This window comes from Poeciliopsis prolifica, unplaced genomic scaffold, assembly GCF_027474105.1.
Source record: "Poeciliopsis prolifica strain line A6 unplaced genomic scaffold, Auburn_PproV2 SCAFFOLD058, whole genome shotgun sequence".
NCBI lineage: Eukaryota > Metazoa > Chordata > Actinopteri > Cyprinodontiformes > Poeciliidae > Poeciliopsis > Poeciliopsis prolifica.
Genome location: NW_026562433.1, coordinates 1,451,920 through 1,470,240, shown reverse-complemented (window position 1 = coordinate 1,470,240; position 18,321 = coordinate 1,451,920). Strand labels below are relative to the sequence as shown.

The window sequence follows — 18,321 nt, the reverse complement described above, 5'->3', positions numbered from 1 at the left end:
ACCCGTCATGCCGTCTGCTTCGCACACCAGCAATACAGACATCAGCCAAACACCCCATACGGTGACGCCGTCACACCTTCACAGTCGACACGTTTCATGTTCAGTGTCATTAGACAAATTGACAACTCTCCATATGTTATGGTATTTGTCCCTGAGTCCATTTGCAAACTGTATTTTTTTTTTAAATGTTGCTTTTGGAATAATGGCTTCTTTCTCTGAGTGACCCTTTAGCTCATGCAGTTACATGACTCGTTTCCTTGTGGATACTAATACTTTCACTTTGTATTTTTACAAGATATTGTCCTTTTATTCTGGGGTTGATGCATTTCACTTTAAAACATGTTTATATATTTATGACGCACGAGCCGATGGCTGGAAATTCCCATCCTTCAGAGATCCAGACAAACCAGATTCGTTTGGGACCATAATTCTCTTCCTAATGTCTGTTGATTTTTTTTTTTTTTTGTATCAAAGGCTGATTTGAATTCACAAAATGTTCCTCCACTGAACTCAAATAGGTTGAATTATTCCATTAGAAGCTTGCATCGCCATTACATCATCATTGGTAGACAGTATTTGTAGTGTATGTAAATTTTTTACTTCAGAGAGTCATAAAATATTCAGAATTTATTTTGTGTTACTCTTGATTGACCTTATACAGAAAATATTTGATCTGATTAAATGTTAGACTTTGACTGTAATAATAATAATAATAATACAAAAAGACTTCCAAACAAACTGATATTTGTGATGTTTGTCAAAGTGATTTTTGCTTTTGTTTATTTCATGTCACTGAGGTTACTGGTAAATGGTATTTTTCTGCGAGAAAGCAATGTTTATGGATCGAAATGGCTTTAAACTTAAGGAATATTTTTTCGAAACCAAATAAATAATCTGATTGTCATCATAACTCATTTTAGCAACACTATGATATTTAAACGAAACCTCTACTTGTCAGCTTTTGTTGTGCAAACAGTGCAGAATCAAACTGTGCAATCAGGATTTTCCTGCAGTGAGGACTTCTAGGCTTAGTGGTCTAACTTTAATAAAGGTTGTTTATTTGTATTATTTGTACATCCACAGTGTTTTTTGTTTTTAGCCTGTGATTGTTTGTTATAATGTAAGGCACTTTGAAATGCCTTATTGCTGAAATGTGCTATACAAATAAAATTTGATTTGATTTGATTTGATTTAGCCTAGTACTCTGAAAAAAATGTCCGGGGTTTTAAAAACAAACTTGTCCATCTCCATTCTGACTCAATATGTTTCAATATGGGTCCACAGCATTGTTGACTGGCGTTAGTTGCATTAGTGCGCCCCCTACAGGAATCTCTGGAACAGGGATATTCATCATACCGTTTTGTTTTTGTAAAGAAATCTAAGAGATTTGCTTTAATAAATCAATAGCCCTGATTTTGTACACTATGCCTGCCACTTGGTTATGTCGCTCCATGTACGCTTTCCCTGCCAGTATCTTGCACCCTGCTGTGATGTGCTGGACTGTCTCAGGGGCCTCCTTGCACAACCTACACCTTGGGTCTTGTCTGGTGTGGTAGATCTGGGCCTCTATTGCTCTGGTGTTTAGGGCCTGTTCCTGGGCGGCCAGGATGAGGGCCTCTGTGCTGTCCTTGAGTCCAGCTTTTTCCAGTCATTGGTAGGATTTACTGATATCAGCCACTTGGGTTATTTGCTGGTGGTACATCCCATGTAACGGCTTGTCCTCCCATGATGGTATCTCTGGCACTTCAACCTCCGTTCCCTGTTGTCTGAGACATTCACTGAGCACATTGTCTGTTGAGGCTTTGTCCCTGATGTATTTATGGATCTTAGTTGTTTCGTCCTGGACAGTGGTTCTCACACTCACTAGTCCTCTGCCTCCGTCCTTGCGGCTCGTGTACAGTCTCAGGGTGCTGGATTTGGGGTGGAACCCTCCATGCATGGTTAGTAGCTTTCTAGTCTTAATATCTGTGGCTTTTATCTCCTCCTTTGGCCAGCTAATTATTCCAGCAGGGTATCTGATTACTGGCAGGGCATAGCTGTTTATCGCACGGATTTTGTTCTTGCCATTGAGCTGGCTTCTCAGGACTTGCCTTATTCGTTGGAGGTATTTAGCTGTGGCTCCTTATATATATATATATATATATATATATATATATATATATATATATATATATATATATATATATATATATATATATATATTTGGTTTGTATATAACCAAATGTATTTTTAATTGAAAGAACTGAACTTCAGTATCAAACTTTTTGAATTATGTATACAATTGTGATTAAGAAACGACAGGAAATGACTTCCCCCTGTGAGCCCTCTTGTTTTTCCTGTCTGAATGACAGTGATGATTTTGTTTGACTTCCCTGTGAGTTAATCCTAAAGTAAATCCATGTTGTTGTTTCAGCTGACAGCTCTCCTCACAAAGCTTCATTTCCTGTCAAACAGCCAGGTGTGACCATGAGTTCAGTTGTTTGCATATTCCGAGTGCAAACAAACAGAATAAATAACAATCTGATTGTCATCATAACTCATTTTTAGCAGGTAGCCTATACTAAAATGAGCTATTTGCTTTCAGGTATTTGCTCTTAAAGAAAATACCTGAAAGCTATTTGCTTTAAGAGTCTGGAAAAGTGTGGAATTGATACATATTTGATTTTTGTTTCTTTTTTTTGGGGGGGGGGGGGTTTGTTTTTGAAGGTTTTATTGCTCACCACACGGTCATAAAAACCGAATTTGTAAACTCTTAATCTGAAAAAAAAAAAAGCTAAACACTGCTACGATTTCCGGTTCCGCTTGTCCGCCCCCAGACTTGCTCCCTGAGCAACAGCGTAAGGAAAATCGGACACAATGATTGAGGAAAATGGTCCTTCGGCACATGTATGTATAGCTAGAACATTTTCTTTAATATTCAACAGTTTTATTTTCTGATGCTGGTGTGTAAAATGAGAGACTAAAGCTTCTATATTAAATAAATGCAGCTTTATAAGGGCTTGAAGTGAAGCTAAATGTTAGCTTGTGGCTAACAGGTTAGCTTACGTGTTCTCAGTTATATATATATTTTTTAATGTTTAGATTTATTGAAATTGTCCAGCAGCAAAATATACCAAGTGTTACAATAATTCATGTAAAGTATTTCTGATCGTGAGATGTTCCTGCTGAATGTAAACACTGAAGATATATAATTTGTTTGTGTTAATTATGAACTTAGTTTAAAGCCCTTTTCTGACACTGTAATGGAAGAAATACATTTTGTACACCATAAATGATAAGCCATACTTATGATCAACTATTATGAATGTAATAGTGTCTCAAAGAAGAGCTAGTATTGTGTATTTTCCACTTAACTATCTAATAATTTTGGGAAACTTCCTTGCACCACTGACAAAGGGTCCCATAATTACAACCCTGTGTCTCACAATTAAGTAATAAATTAAAAACATGATAGTATGTCATAATTATGCATTAGTGTCATATATTTTTTGCCGTATTCATAACTAGTAGATATCATCGAATGATTACTTTATGATCCTGCGGTGCTGTCGTTGCGAATAGTATCTTATAATAATGGGATAGCATTGTTTATTTTTGATTTGTTGTTACAAGATATGTCACAGTGAGGAGATACAAATGGTTTGTATTGTCTTAATCACTGTAGGGGGAAATGAACATCTGTATGGATTCAAATGATGTCACACAGAATCAGTTCTTCCTTTGTCTCCTCTTCTCCAGGAGCAGCCTGAAGTGTCCTCCTCTTCCCAGGCCAGACAGAAACTTGAGGGGCTCCTAAACAAGAACATGAGGATCCGCATGACAGACGGACGGACACTGGTGGGTCTCTTCCTCTGCACGGATCGGGACTGCAATGTGATCCTGGGCTCGGCTCAGGAGTTCCTCAAATCCTCAGGTAGGGACGCTAATGTTTAATGTTTGAGTTTCAACTTCACATTTCCTCATCTCATATTCACAAGTTTGCTTCAAAATGTAGAAATAGGAAATGATGACATAAAATATTAATAAGGTAGCTGGAATTTTATTTATTCTTTTTTTTTTTTACATAATTAGCCTTCAGTTATTTTGACTTTTATACTGTGCAGCATTCAGTTGTGTTCTCCCATCCAAAAAAAAGCTGATTTTTTTTTTAGTCTTTCAACAGTTATTTACACTCCGAAGAGCTACTATTCATGTAAAACAGGGGTCCATATTTAGAAGTTTAAGTTTGACACAGAAAAATCTCAAAATCCCAAAGCAAACTGCAAAAGTTAAAGATCAACTTCACACAAAACAATTGAATTTTAATATAAAATTGTTGCAGTTTTTCCTGCTTTGATGGAACCGAGTCCTGGTTTCATATGTGTTTTCTGCCTTTAGACACTTTCTCCCAGGGTGAACCCAGAGTCCTGGGCCTGGCCATGATCCCTGGTCACCACGTGGTATCCATCGAAGTGGAGGCCGACAGCCTGGAGGACGCAGATGGGTTTGGAGCCAACCACTGACGAAGAGCTGTCCCATTTCTTTTGTTTTTCTTTGCTCGACATTCATGTGACTGTTTCCTGTCGAGGCCTGTGTCTGGAAAAGAAAAGATCGGACTGTTCTTGGAAGAGTTTTAACTGTTTTTGGGGCTGAAGCGGAACCTCCGTGCCAGCGCTCTGGATTTATCCATTTCCCCTGAGAATGAATGAAACCCGTTAGAAGCAAGCAGGGCGAACGCGTTTCTGACATGTTTCATGTAAATATACGGATTCAAGTTTATGTATGTATGTTAGTGTTTTTAAAGTAAATTGATCTATTAGATCTTTTGTTTCTGATCCTAAATGCTGCAGTTTGTGAAATGCAAAAATGTAGAAGCTCTGCAGAAAGTGGCAAAAAAAAAAGATTAAATATAATGCTCAAACTTTTGCTGTATGAAGTAAAAAATGCTCTAAAATTGAGTTTGTCTGCAAATCACCGGTTGAGCAAAAATTTATTTGCCACAGAGATCTAAATTGTACCCAAAAGCAGGAGGAATCACGAGTTCAGACTGGATGGTTTTCATCCTTTAATGCACGTCAGCATGTCCACCGAGTCAATTTGGCAGCAGGAAGAGAAAGTTATGCCACAACCAGAAACCTTAAAAATAAAAATGTTCCTTCTTTTCTTTAAATACAAAGAGCTCCGTCACATTTTGGTTCACAAAATAAGCAGTTACAGTCACTCTGTCTTCAAGATGTCGGTAAGAAAATAACTTAAGTTTGTGCAAAAAAAGAAAAAAAAAGGCAAAACTACTAAGTACGTTTTTTGTGGCTGCAACACCAGAGCCTTAAATACAAACAATTCCTGCAACAATTTAGTTATATGTTTTAGATAAATATTATCCAAATAATCTGGTTAAGATACTGAAATTCAAGCTTTAGCTGTACAGCAGCTATTTTATAAATGAGGCTCTCAGTCACTGAAGATGCATTCTCTATGAAAGGCTAAAACAAACCAGTAACATTTCAAGAAAGGCTGTGGAGTGTTATTTTTCCCTCAAATAAAGAGCGTAAAATCTCCACAAAAAAATAAATAAAAAAAAACTGAAAAAAAGCAGAAAGGCAAAGAGAAACGCAATCCAAGAGCTCAACGAAAAGCTGTTGATTCCAGAAGCTAGCAAAACGTCTTGATTCTCGGGTGTAGAGATGCTTCTGCAGTCAAGATTATTGGCTGGAGTTAGTAAAGCTGGGATTCCTATGAAGAATACTGCAAGCCAGAATAAAAAGCGGCACATTGACGTTCATCCTCCGCCACCACCTGGTTCAAAGGTTGGCACCAAGACAGAGAGAGAAGCAGAAACATCCACAGCTTTCACCCAGCACCTTTCAGTTTCTTAAAAAAACAACAAAAAAAAATTCGAGTTTTTTTTTTTTTTTTTTTAAAGCCTTCACTTTCTTTAACCACAGCTAAGTTCTCTTGTGGTTCCTTTTTGAAAAAACAACACAAGTTTATGTCTGAATAAACAGCGTCCAGGCTGATGTACAAATCCAGTGAAATATCCGACAACACGTCTGCCTAGAGTCCTGCTCTCTAGTTGTACTCGAACTTGAAGTGGAAGTTGCCACCGGACTCGAAGGGGTTAAAGTGGAACGGCCAGGCCCTCTGTCCGCCGCCGCCGCCCTGCTGCGTCTCCGGGTCCAGGGGATCCTCGCCTGCGTCGAACTTCTGCCTCATTTCTGGAAAGACATCATAATGAAGTTAGGAAGAGTCCTGAGAAGAAGTGAGAAGTAGAAAAATAAACTAGACTTTTAATCACCCCCACCCAAAAAAATAATCTGAAAAGTGTGGCTTGCACTATATTCACCTCAACTTAGGACTGCGCAAGAAATCAATTTTATCATCTAATGACATTTTGGCTTTTGAAGATTGGATTTTTGGAGAAAATAGTCGATGTTGCAGGGATACAGTTGAAATAAAATGAAAATAAAGTCTTAATATTACCATTTTAAAGTCGTAGAATTAGGAGAATGAAGTTTAACTTCATGAGTATTTCAACACAAAAAATCTAAATAAAAAAAATTTATTCTAGCTTTTATTCCTCATTAAAGTAACTTTTTTATTTTCAGACCTTTCTTCTGGTAAAACTGGATCTTCACTCTAACAGAGTTCTGACTATATAAACAAAACTTCTTATCGTTTGGCCCTAATACACAGTTGTAAAATCACAGAAGGAAATTTTCTCAAGGTGACATTTGTTTTCTTTTTTGCATATGTGGAGATGTAAGTTTTTTGCCCGTTTTTCTTTGCAAAACAGATGGGAGTTGAGTGAGAGTGGACAAAGAGGATCATTTTAAAAACTCTCTGCTTCTTCTCAACTGGGCCTGATGCTGTTCATTCACCTCGGTAAAACCCGGCTGTTCTCTGAAGGCCTCAGACGTTTGTTAGGGAAGATCTTGACAGAACGGCTGGATTCAAGTGTCGACATTAAACCAGCAGTTAGAGATCCTTCCTCACTGTGGATTTCACTAGTCAGCCTCCTCTGTCTTTTGTTGCTATGTAATTAACAACAAAACGAATTGTTGCTTCACAAAGCCGTGTACAGTGTTTAAAGGAAACCGGATTAGCTCGATTGTTTCTGTTTTTCCCTCCTTATTTCAAGCTGCTTCCTGTTACTACCACACACACACGCACACAAGTGATGAGTGTGTAAAATGGGTTCCTGACCTGGGTCGGTAAGGACTTCTTTAGCCGAGGCGATGTCGATAAACTTCTTCTCCGCCTCTTTCTTGTCGGCTTCGGACTGGAAGTTGTCAGGGTGCCACTGCTGTGCCAACTTCCTGTACGCCTTGATGATCTCCTGCTTATTAGCGTTCCTGAGGACGGGAAGCACAGATGGTTTGTTTTTATTACAAGAGTTGTACAGTCAATTTTGATTGCAAGAAAAGAAAAGAGCTGGATAAAACTGCAGAACGGATCCAGATGGAAGCGTCACCTGCCAACTCCCAGGATCTTGTAGTAATCTCTTTTCCGAGAGAGTTTGAGCAGCTTCTGCGCTCGTTCCAGACCCTCTCTGATGGCGCTGCTGTCGCCGTCGAACTCCCTCGCCTCCTGGTAGTCTTCAACGGCTAAAATTAAAAATAAGACAAAAAGATTAATCTGAGGTAAAACAAAACAAAGTGGGTTCAGTAAATAAAGCTGCAGTTTTCCACCAATAACAGAACAAGCAGAAATTATCCTGCTTGACTAGAACCGGATGTCACTTGAGGTTCTTTTAGATGAAACAGTGGATGAAGTCAAATGAATCATCCCACTGCAGCAGTGCCGTTATCTTGTTTACCTTTCTCGTAGTCCTGGTTGAGGATGTAGGCCTCTGCTCGGTCTTTGAGGATGTTGGCATTTCGAGGGTCTCTCTGGTGAGCCTCTGAGCAGACGTCTATGGCTTCAGGTGCAAGCTGGAGCTACAACAGCGACAAGAAATTTGAGACAAAACCGAGAAAAAAAACTGGCCGTCTCTCAAGTTATTACAATCCTAAATGTGTGGAGGCATTTTCTTTCTCACCTTCACAAGACAGAAGCAGATCCTCTCTTTTGCCAGGTTGGTGTAGAAAGCGATGTTCGGCTCCGTCTTCATCGCCGATTCATATTTCTCAATCGCTTCTTGAAACCTGATTGTGGAGAAGATAGAGAACTTGAGCTGATATTAGTTCAGTTGCTTCCTTAACCTGTCTGAATAATATTGGTTAATCGATATTATGAGTTAGATTCTCCTCTTTTGGGAAATGGAAGAAGGAAAAATTTTTTTGTCAAACTCAATTTTACTTGTATCCACAAATCCAGTTCTGGAAAACGTCATGAGCAAATTCCAGACTTTTAAAGAATGCGTGAAATCTCAGATGAAAATCTCTAAGCAAGTGTGAATCTTCAGCTTTTAAATATTCCACAAAGGGTTGATAGTGTTTCATAAATGTTTTAAAGGAATCGCGAAGGCACTGACCTTTCCCCCTGGATCAGCTCCTCTGCAGAATCCAGCTGCTTGCTGAGCTTCTTCACCTGCTTGTAGTGGCTGAAACACTCCTTGTCGTCCTGGTCGAGCTTCAGACATTCCCTAATGTGGCTGGAGAGAATCAAAGCGACAGATGGGAATGAAGGAACAGGAAGGCCAAACGAATTATCAGAAGCCCAAAAAAAAGGAAATTGCTCCGTTTGCATGGCAGACGGCACAGCGCTCACTTGAGGGAGTCGTGATGCTCTCCCAGGTTGTACAGCAGCCTGCTGAGCTTCAGGAAGGCTGCGCGGTTGTCGTTGCGAAGCCGGGCTGCGGGAGTCAGATCCTGGATGGCTTTCTGAGGATCCCCCATTCGCAAGTAACAATCTGCACGAAGCTCCCTCGACTCTGGATCCCAGGGAGAGATCTGAGACAGAAACCGACATTAGCAATTTTGACAAAAGCAAGAAACGCAACACCTGAAGGACTTCAAATCCTATTTTTCTTTTTCTTCAAAAGACAAAGATGTTGATGGAGCTACTGCTGCCTGTTTCTATGTGGACTTCCACTGCCAAGAATTGGCGCCAACGTACAATGAAGTTCGACGAACGATGCAGTCCAACGTACCTCTATGACCCTGTCCAACGCGCTGATGGTGCCGCTGTAGTCGCCCTGGTGGTACGCAGATTGGGCTTCTTCCTGGAAGTCTTCCAGATCGCTGACTTTCATCAGCTGCTCCTGGGCTTCTTTGTGGTCTGCAGAGCGCTGCAGCTGGGGGAAAGAAAAAAAACAACTACAATGGGATTCCATTTTCCCACAGTGTACTATTCAATATGTTGTGTTTTAGTATAAACATTGACCGAAAAAGTCAAATTGAAGCTAAATATCATTAGCTGAGCTATGCGAGTTCCTGTTTTGCCAACGTTTGAGAGAAGTAGGGAGGTAACAGATGATTATTTTAGTGAATCAAATATTCTGACCATTAATCGGTATAAAAAAGGAAACAATTTAAATTCCATCCGAGTGTGTTGTTTCAGCAAATGGTTGGGTCGATTAATCAATTACCAAATTAGTTTATGATTGCTTCTATAATCGAATTATCGCGACTGATCTGGTTAATCGTTTCAGTCCTAGTGAGAATATTGTTCAAAGTAATGCAAGTTATTTGCGGAATCCACAATTTGTGATTTAAATAGCAGAAATGCATAAAATAGGTGCAACATTTTCACTAATTCCTGGCACCAAATAAAAGTGTACGTACCATTTATTTCTAGATTCTTGGTCAAACTTAAGCTTTAGCATTCCACCCAATTAAGTAACTGTTTTTTCCCCACCCCTTAAAATTAAATGTTTTTCTTAAAAGATGATTAAATGAAATAAGTTTCTGGAAACATTTTCTTTTTTACTTTTAAAAATGAACCATATAGGAGCATAAATATTAAACATACCACCATTCTAAAGTCCTCCCTGGCCTCTTGACTGCTGCCCTGCTTCAGCAGGATGTTTCCTCGCTGCAAACGGGCCTGAGGCAGAAGTCAGACGGTGGGAGAAAGAACAGTGCAACGGCATTTTAAAATTCTTCGGTGAGGTCCATTAACGACTTACTGGCAAGAAATCGGGCTTCAGCTGGATGGCCCGGGTCAGATCGGGCAGAGCGGACTTAGATCTTCCCATGGCCAGGAACACAGCAGCCCTCTTATAGTAGGTCAGGTAGTTCTCAGAGTCTCCCTCTGGAAAACATCAGGGGAACTAATTTACAGCAGGGTCAAATGTGAGACTAGAAAGTCATGCCAGATTCAAACCACAAAAAAAAAAGTTTGTACGTGTGATTTTGTACCTCGCATTAGAAAACAAGGTCAAAAGAAAGCAGATGCAGGGATGAATGTGGGAAAGTGTTGGGATAACCTTACCCACAGCTGAGTGGTAGTGGGACAAGGCTTCAGCGAGCTGACCGGCCGCCAGGAGTTTGCGACCCATCTCCAAGTGGTGCTCTATCTCGGCGTGACTCGCGCCCAGGACACCTGTAACACAAAACGGAGCTTAAAATCCCACTTGGTACCACAGCCAATCAGATGAAGGCTGCTTGTGTTGTCGCTTTATATGTTGGTTTCGAGGATTTTCACCTGTTCTCACACTTCTCTGATGACTAAGTGACTAAGTGCCACCTGTTGAGCCAGCACGGCTCCCAGTCCAGGTGCAAATAACTTAACTGAAACTGGAAATGTAAACTTTCTAGCAAAATAGAAAAACATTTCACAGTATTTCCAAATTTTAATACAAAAAAAATCTATTGATCCAACCGCTTGTATTTGAAAACGGAAACAAAACACGTATTTCTAAAATTATACAATCCATCAGTTATTGCAGTAAAAATAACGTGATTATTTTCACACAGACTTAAACCAAAGTTATTACAGACGCCTATTAAATTTAAAGCATTTGCTTAACAAGAGCAATAGATGGTGTTTTTTTAGTTTTCAAACCATAACTTCTTTGTTTGTTTTTTTTTTATGAACAGATTTATTATCCAACATCCAAATGTGTCTTACTTGTAAGTTAGAAAAACATGCAGTAGCCTTCTTTGCACACAGCTGACCGGCAGTGTGCAGCACTACACAGTCTGGTTACTAACCACTAAGGCACTTTCTCTGTTACATCATCAAGGAAAACTTTGAACTATAGGGAAAATTCATGCAATTTTCAAATTGTAACTTTCTAAAAATAATCTTGGTATATTTTGATACAAGTGTGCCTATAGAATGAGGTTTATTTTTTATCCTCATTCTACCCAAAATATTTAGGGAATTTGTGAAAATAAAGACAAACTGATTTTTCCTTAATTCAAATACAAAAAGTGTTTTATTTTACAGATCCTGAGTAATTCCAGTTGTTTGTTAAATAATAAGTGAAAGAATCAAAAGAGACATAATAATGAGCTGCAGGTTCTTTTGGTAGAAACTGTGGTTTTGAATTAAAAGCTAAAGAGAAAATACATCATTAGATCAGCTTATGCAACAAATCATATCCTAGAAACATTTATTTTAAGTTCTGTTTATCTTGTTACGCATTAGTTAGGTTTTCATTTCCTTGTGTTTTTTAGTCGTTTGGTTTCGTTTTAAGGCTCTGTTGCGTTTGCGGCCGCCGGACAAAGAGTCTCTGCCACAATATGAGCTGCTAACGTTTCATCTGATGCAACACAATACAACTGTCAGGTGGTAAAATTATTTTTAAAAGCCTCTGAACATTGGGAAGCGTCTTCCAGCGTCAGGACGAAACGTCCCTCTGCGGAAGAGACGTGGACTTTGGGGACTTGACTTTGTCATGCGCCAATCAGACTGAAGCCCACATAAACCTACCGTGTTTGTATCTGTCAGTGTGTTTGTATTTTTATTAGTAATCCACCTGTTTGTAGCTCTAACAGCGGTCTTACCGTCCAGCTGGATGTCCAAGAGGACACAGAGCAGAGACAGGGAGCATAGCAGCCCGCTGGCTCCTCCTGTCCGCCAACACCGCTCCATGTCTGGGTCTGCTCACACCGGGACGCCGGGACAGACAGACTTCGCGGCTCAGCTGGGGCTCAAGCTGCTCCTCTGGCTCATTGAGAACGACTGAGCCCGTTCTGACAGAACCGAGGAACTGCTCCTGAGGTGTATTTACGGTCCCGTCCCCCACACTCCTCCGGGCGGAACAGAGGAGAGCCTCTGGAAGGTTCCTGAGCCGAAGACAGACGTTTGACAGCAGCTCCAACCGACAGCCACAAGACTTTACTCGCAAGTGAATGACGTCCTTCTAACCAGAGGACGGTGAAATCAAACCACTGACACTCTGTGGAGTTTGCAAGCGACACCTTTCAGACTGCTCTCGGCTTCGCTTTCCCTTTCTGGCCCACATTGTTCTGATTGGTCCACATGGCTTCCATCCGGGTTCGTCTGTAGACGTGGGCTGCTCTGATTGGACAGCCTATTTTAACACTGGTGGCACTCCTAGTATGTCTCAAGCCGCTGCTGGAGGAGCTGTCGCCCTACAAAACTTACGTCTGCCTGACAGTGATGGGAAAAAATGACCCTTTCCCAATATCCAGTGTCCTTACAGGTCAATTTGAATACATTTAAATAAAGTTAACTTATCTCAGCATTTCAAAACCCAGCCAACAAAGGACATTTAATACAGAAATGTCCAACTACTGTCAAAGTGTGTGGAAGTACTGACTAATACTTGGTTAGGGCTCCTTTTACATAAGTACTGAATGAATGCAGTGTTCTGCCGAAGAGGCCATTGGTTTGGTGTTTCATTTCATTCTCTTAACAATACTCCATAAATTCTCTGAGAAAGAGGTCAGAGGTCAGGTGAGCTTGGATCAAAGCAGGAATTGGTACATTTGGCATTAAGGACAGATCCCAATGATGGGAAGTATACGGGAAAATATTTTTATTTTAAAAGTATTAGAATTGCAACATTTTGTGATTACAAAAACATCAAATAAAACTCCAGTTTTCATTTTTACACGTATTTTATTGTCTTCAATAGTAAAAAAAAAATACAATTGAAACAAAACAATTGTTCTCCACCCTCTCCTAACAGTACATTACAAAACTGTACAAAACAACACAAATAAAACCTGAATCATTTCTATTTTGACCGCATAAATATCTGCCCTTGTTTATGAAGATCACAGCATGATTTATCGTTTTGGTAAATGCCCACATGTTGATTTCATCAGTGAAACACAAACAGAAATGGTAAAACGACTCAGTCTGTGTTGTGGCAGAGAGAAAAGCAAAACAGCTCTGTACAGTGTTTATATCATCGGCCTTGGTAATGATTTATACAAGAGATTCATCAGAAATTGTGACTATATACATTACAGTTCCTTCCAACAGTAAGCAAATGGTGCTAGTTCACAGCCACAGACAACAAGACCAGCAGAAAGAGTAAAAAATAAAAAAAATAACAGAACGATTTATGTACAAGAATAAAAATTGAGAAAAACGCCATCTTGCTCAGACATAAGCGTTTCGTCCGTAAGTGCTGGTTGCGGCGCTTCTGCTTGGTGCAGCTCCAGAGTACGCTGTTCCTCTGTCATGATAATGCAAGGGACTGCAAAACAATAACAACAACAAAAAACCCAGTTGAAAGTTGAGAGTAATGCACTGGAAGAAAAATACATTTACACACTGGTTCTCTCTTTTGATATCAGAGACAGTCGCGTCAAAAAGGTTCACTCTCAGTTTTTATGTTATATGTTGATGCATTAACTTGTAAAAGAGTCGGTCTTCTCTGGGTTTCAAAATAAAAGTTCATGGAAATACAAACATAAACTAATTTATTGTTCATTTACCAGAAAGAAATCCAAAATGCCAAACTTTGGATTGCCTCATATATAGCTCCAAATACGGGTTGGTATACAGTGGATTTCATGAGTGACTCTAAGATTGGCATCATGTCCCGTGTCATCACTCTTCCACCACCGTGCCTAACACTTTGCATAAGGCTTTGACCTGATGTGCTGTCTGGTTTTCTGCAAACACGGTGCGCGGCACTATGCTCAAACTTCCCTTCTCTCCATTCACATACAATTTTTCAAACTTTAGTTGTTTAACTATCTTGTTGGTGAACAAGATAGTTCATCAACTGGATTCAAAAGTCAGCGTAAAATACAATGTTTTTTCCACCTAGGGTTGATTTTTTTCATACGTTAGGACAACATTTCTGCTTTTTAATGTATTTATAACAATATGCTGATAAAGTGAGCCTTCTAAGGTTACACTAAAACATTGCTGCTGTTTTTGTAAATACTTTATTATATGCGATGCATACACGCTGGCTGTCGCTCTGTTTTTATTGCGACACTAGGTGGCGCTAAAGTCGAACTGTTTAAAACCAAGTGCATGCTGGAATCTTCATTTTTCGCCTAAACCAGGAGTCGAGAGCTACTTGGCTCTTTTTCCACCTCACAAACTTTATCAAAAATTATAAAGAAATTATCCCTCTTGTTTAATGTAACGAGGTTACATTAAATGCTAAATTAATCAGTCTATGTGTCTGATTCAATAATTTGTGTAAAACTTCCCTTGCAGGTGGCACAAATGGTCAAAATAAATGTTTTTTGGCAAGTCCTTTAAAGTCACTCAGATGAAATCTACGTGATTTATTTAGCTTTGTTCTAGTATAAAAAGTGTAGGTTTTTTTTTATTAACAGTAAACACATTTAAATTTTTTTTTTTTTTAGAGGCAGATTAATGATCTTTTTCTTAAGGGTCAAGGAGGATTTGCAGCTCCGATGGAATCAGTGTTACAAATTGATCCCGACTGGACCAAACAAGTTGCTGACCCCTGACCTCCTCCTGGTGTTTCCACCTCAAGACAAAATCAGTCCGCAGCGTTTCCAGTAGCTCTAATTGAATCTCATTTTTGTTTTTACTCTTGGGAGTATTTATGTTTCAGCCGGTTCACCGCCATCCCAACCACGCCTCTCAGTGTGCGGCATACTAAAGACTTTGATTAATTGTAGTTAATCAACAACGTGGCCTCGTCAAACTGTAACTGTCCATTCGGCAGACACCTTTTTGCAGCTCTCTGAATATCAAACACAGCATGGATGGGAACTCACTATTTTTCCTTTGTGCCCGCTTTGCAGGAGCAGGAGAGACAGACTCCTCCGGCGATGGCGAGCACGGCCGAGCACCAGCCGATGTAAAGTCCTTCTCCTATTTCATACCTGGTGCGGAGAGACAAGCGGTCAGCTGACGTCTTACCTAAAGCTCTGCTGTGCAACTTTGAGCAGCTTTGCTGCTGGCATCTTACTTGGTTCCCGGATGGAAGGGGTCAAAGAAGTCCTGGGTGATGTTGAAGGCGTACCACGACACCGAGACCATGGTGCAAAGACCTTTTGATAGAAATAAAAATGCTAGAAAGCTGCCAGTCCATTTAGCCCGGTTCTTTAAAGAACCCAGTGAAAACTTTATGGAGGAATGATTTAAATGCGCAATAAAACCATGGCTTGATTTATTGTCCCTTTAGAGAAGTTTCTTTATCTTTTTATAGAGCAGTGGATCAGCAAGTCGTAAATATCAGCAAGGCTCCCAGACGGACGTTCTTGAATCTGTTTCCTTACCTTGCAAGATGAAGAGAACCCCGGCGGTGCCTGCAATCCTCCCTTTAAGAACATAGTTTTCTCCCCCCGCTTTAGAACACTGGATCCCGACCAGGCCCCCCACCAGGCCGAAGGTGCCCAACAGTATGGATGCAATCATCAGGGCACGGGAGGCCTGGATATAACCTGGAGGAATAAACCAGGAAAAAAAAGTGCAAATTAAAGCCCTTATCTGTGGCGGCGGAGGAAAGTTTACTGTCTCCTCAGGCCTATAAAATCTTCTTATCATTTAACCTCCACATCTCATTATATAAACTCTTTTTTATAGATCCTTCAAGGTAAAGTCACTGGTAATTTGAGTTGGTAGAGTAAATATATATTTATATATAAAGTTGTCACATCCTTTTTTTTAAAACCCACCATTCAAAGCAAGCAGCGACGGGAACTCCCTGCAGTTGTGGACCCCGGTTGAATCCGTGGCGCAGGACATCCACAGGTTTTCGTAGATGGTGGAGGTGGTGATGACGCTCCCGTCCACGGTGGACACCTTCCAGTAACGATTCGGCAGCGCGACCCCGACCATCACCCATCCGATGAACCCCAGAATCAAAGCCACGACTTCCACAATTGGATCCATGACCGTTTCTTCAGTCCAACTCTCAGATAATCAAAAAGAAAATAATAGAATACCCAGATCCAAGTCTGTTTTTTTTTCTCTCTCTCTCTCTCTCTCCTTCTCTCTCTCTTTTCAGTTAATTTGGAAAGAAATTAGCTCCGGAAGCGAGACCCTCCTTTGAGTTGACGATGACCTCTGTGAAATGTGCCTGGATCCTCAGATATGTATAATCATTTATATGACTGGCAGTTTCTCCTCCCACCACCCTCATTCTCACTCTCTCCCTCTGTCCCACACACACACACACACACGCACACACACACACGCACACACACCTACGCACACACCGACATGCACACCCACATACACACTAGCTGCTTTTTTTATTTTTACACTGAAACTGAACAGGTGTTTATCGGCTCACTCTCAAGGTCCAATGGTCATCAGTCGTCCTTAATGCTTTTTCACGTATGCCTCAAAAACTTTTACGCATCACATTTAGATTATTAATTATCAATTTTTCAAAGACATGGTCAGAATTTTGAACAACTTTGTCAAAGAATTTATTTGAACCAACAATCAGAAGTTGACATGCTGAGGGTTTCTCTTCATGTAGGATCCCAGTTATTGAGTCTGAATGTGGCCGAACGCAAGTTTCACGATGAGCTGCGGTAGAAGGTTTTATTGTTTTGAGTCGAACATCTGAAGGCCACGGGACATGAACACACGTTCACCAAGTGTCACGCCTAGCTCTTTGGAACAATGTTGTTATGGATAAATGATTCTGTGTTTTTCCTCTGTCTCTGTTAGCCGGTTGATGCTCGCATGCACCCACGCACACATGTACGCGTAAGGAAATTGCATCACAGGGGAACGCTGTCATTTGGGCGTAGCTTATCTGGGAGCTAAAAGGAATCAAAAGCCATTGTCCGGGGCCATTCTGTGTCGTCCCTTAAGGACGCATAGCAGTGGACCAGCGATGTAACGGTAAACTATTTCTCTATTGATCTAAAACAATGTTATCACTTATTTGGCTCTAATAACTTGAACTGATGATTTGAACTCTGTTTTCTTGGTTATTCGAGACGATCTCTCCCAAAAAAAAAAAAAAAACAGAATGCAGGGCGAAAATGTCAGCATTGCACTGGATTAATCTCAAGGGTTAACAAGCAGCCATGCAGAGACAAAAGGTTCACAGTTCTCCAGTTTATCTCAAAGTTTCTGTGTTTGTTGGACCTCATTAATAACCCCCAGTGAGGGCCGCTGGGTCAGCGCTGACAAATCCTCTGAATGCTTTAAGTTGGCCCAGCTGATAATAGTAGATAAATCTTAGCCTTCTACCAGATTGAGCTGTCAATCTGGTAGAAGGGAGAAGATTTATAAAGGGGGAAATTCATCTGTTTAAAGGTCAACAATAAAGATCTAGAAATAGGCCAACAATAAACTGGAGCTTTGCTTTTTCCAGGACAAATTTCAGGGAAGAATTTTTTTTTTAGAAATCTCCAGAGCATGTTTGAAGTCACAAATGCAATGTGGTTAAAAAAAGAAAAACATCAAACAACTGACCATTCCTAGAAATGTCTGATAATTATCGTTCCTGCTCAGGACAAGAGGTTCTGGGAATCCAAGGACCGAATAAAAAGGTAGAAGATAAAAGAGAATAACAAAGAGTAGATAAAACACACAGAGCCAGGAACACACACAGGTCTCTAAAATCACTTTACCTCAGTCATCTGAGTTAAAGTAATTTTGTGGAGTGTTTTTTTTTCTTCTTTTTTAAAAAATTTCCATTAAAATTTTGTGATAAATGTTTTTAAAAACACAAAAATTAAAAGCATAATATTTTCTCCAATTCCATCCATATTTGCACCCTAAATATGGATTTTCATAGTGTTTGTTTCACAAAATAAAAGGTTTATACTGAAACTAAAATAAAATAACTCCAGATTATTAGAAAAAAATAGAAGAGACGCAACATATAGTTACTTATAAAGTTTAAATACTCAATTTTAAGCTACATCCACGTGTGTGTTTCTATTTCAGAAAGATTTGGACTCTGGGTCATGAGGTACACATTACCTCCACAGTAATTCTCTCCTGTCACAAAATCAAATCATATCAAAATAGCTTTTATCTGTATGCTTCCAAATTAGATCAGTGTGAAAAGAT

At 39.9% G+C, this 18,321-nt stretch overlaps 3 protein-coding genes across 3 annotated transcripts; 1 reads left to right on the top strand and 2 right to left on the bottom strand.

The window, feature by feature from the left end:
* Positions 1-2,790: 2,790 nt before the first annotated feature.
* Positions 2,791-4,953, top strand: naa38 (N-alpha-acetyltransferase 38, NatC auxiliary subunit). The gene is made up of 3 exons (XM_055060311.1): positions 2,791-2,886; positions 3,739-3,913; positions 4,378-4,953. Exons 1-3 carry the CDS (start codon positions 2,857-2,859, stop codon positions 4,500-4,502), a joined length of 330 nt encoding a protein of 109 aa, XP_054916286.1. The 5' UTR covers positions 2,791-2,856; the 3' UTR covers positions 4,503-4,953.
* A 78-nt stretch (positions 4,954-5,031) lies between these two features.
* Positions 5,032-12,320, bottom strand: dnajc3b (DnaJ (Hsp40) homolog, subfamily C, member 3b). Its single transcript, XM_055060310.1, has 12 exons — positions 11,874-12,320; positions 10,354-10,464; positions 10,049-10,173; positions 9,892-9,966; positions 9,071-9,214; positions 8,689-8,870; positions 8,453-8,572; positions 8,018-8,123; positions 7,796-7,916; positions 7,451-7,583; positions 7,183-7,331; positions 5,032-6,194 (listed from the first exon to the last, which is right to left on the bottom strand). Exons 1-12 carry the CDS (start codon positions 11,959-11,961, stop codon positions 6,049-6,051), a joined length of 1,500 nt encoding a protein of 499 aa, XP_054916285.1. The 5' UTR covers positions 11,962-12,320; the 3' UTR covers positions 5,032-6,048.
* A 536-nt stretch (positions 12,321-12,856) lies between these two features.
* Positions 12,857-16,595, bottom strand: cldn15a (claudin 15a). Its single transcript, XM_055060380.1, has 5 exons — positions 15,957-16,595; positions 15,558-15,722; positions 15,248-15,329; positions 15,054-15,161; positions 12,857-13,540 (listed from the first exon to the last, which is right to left on the bottom strand). Exons 1-5 carry the CDS (start codon positions 16,171-16,173, stop codon positions 13,444-13,446), a joined length of 669 nt encoding a protein of 222 aa, XP_054916355.1. The 5' UTR covers positions 16,174-16,595; the 3' UTR covers positions 12,857-13,443.
* Between the last annotated feature and the right edge of the window lie 1,726 nt (positions 16,596-18,321).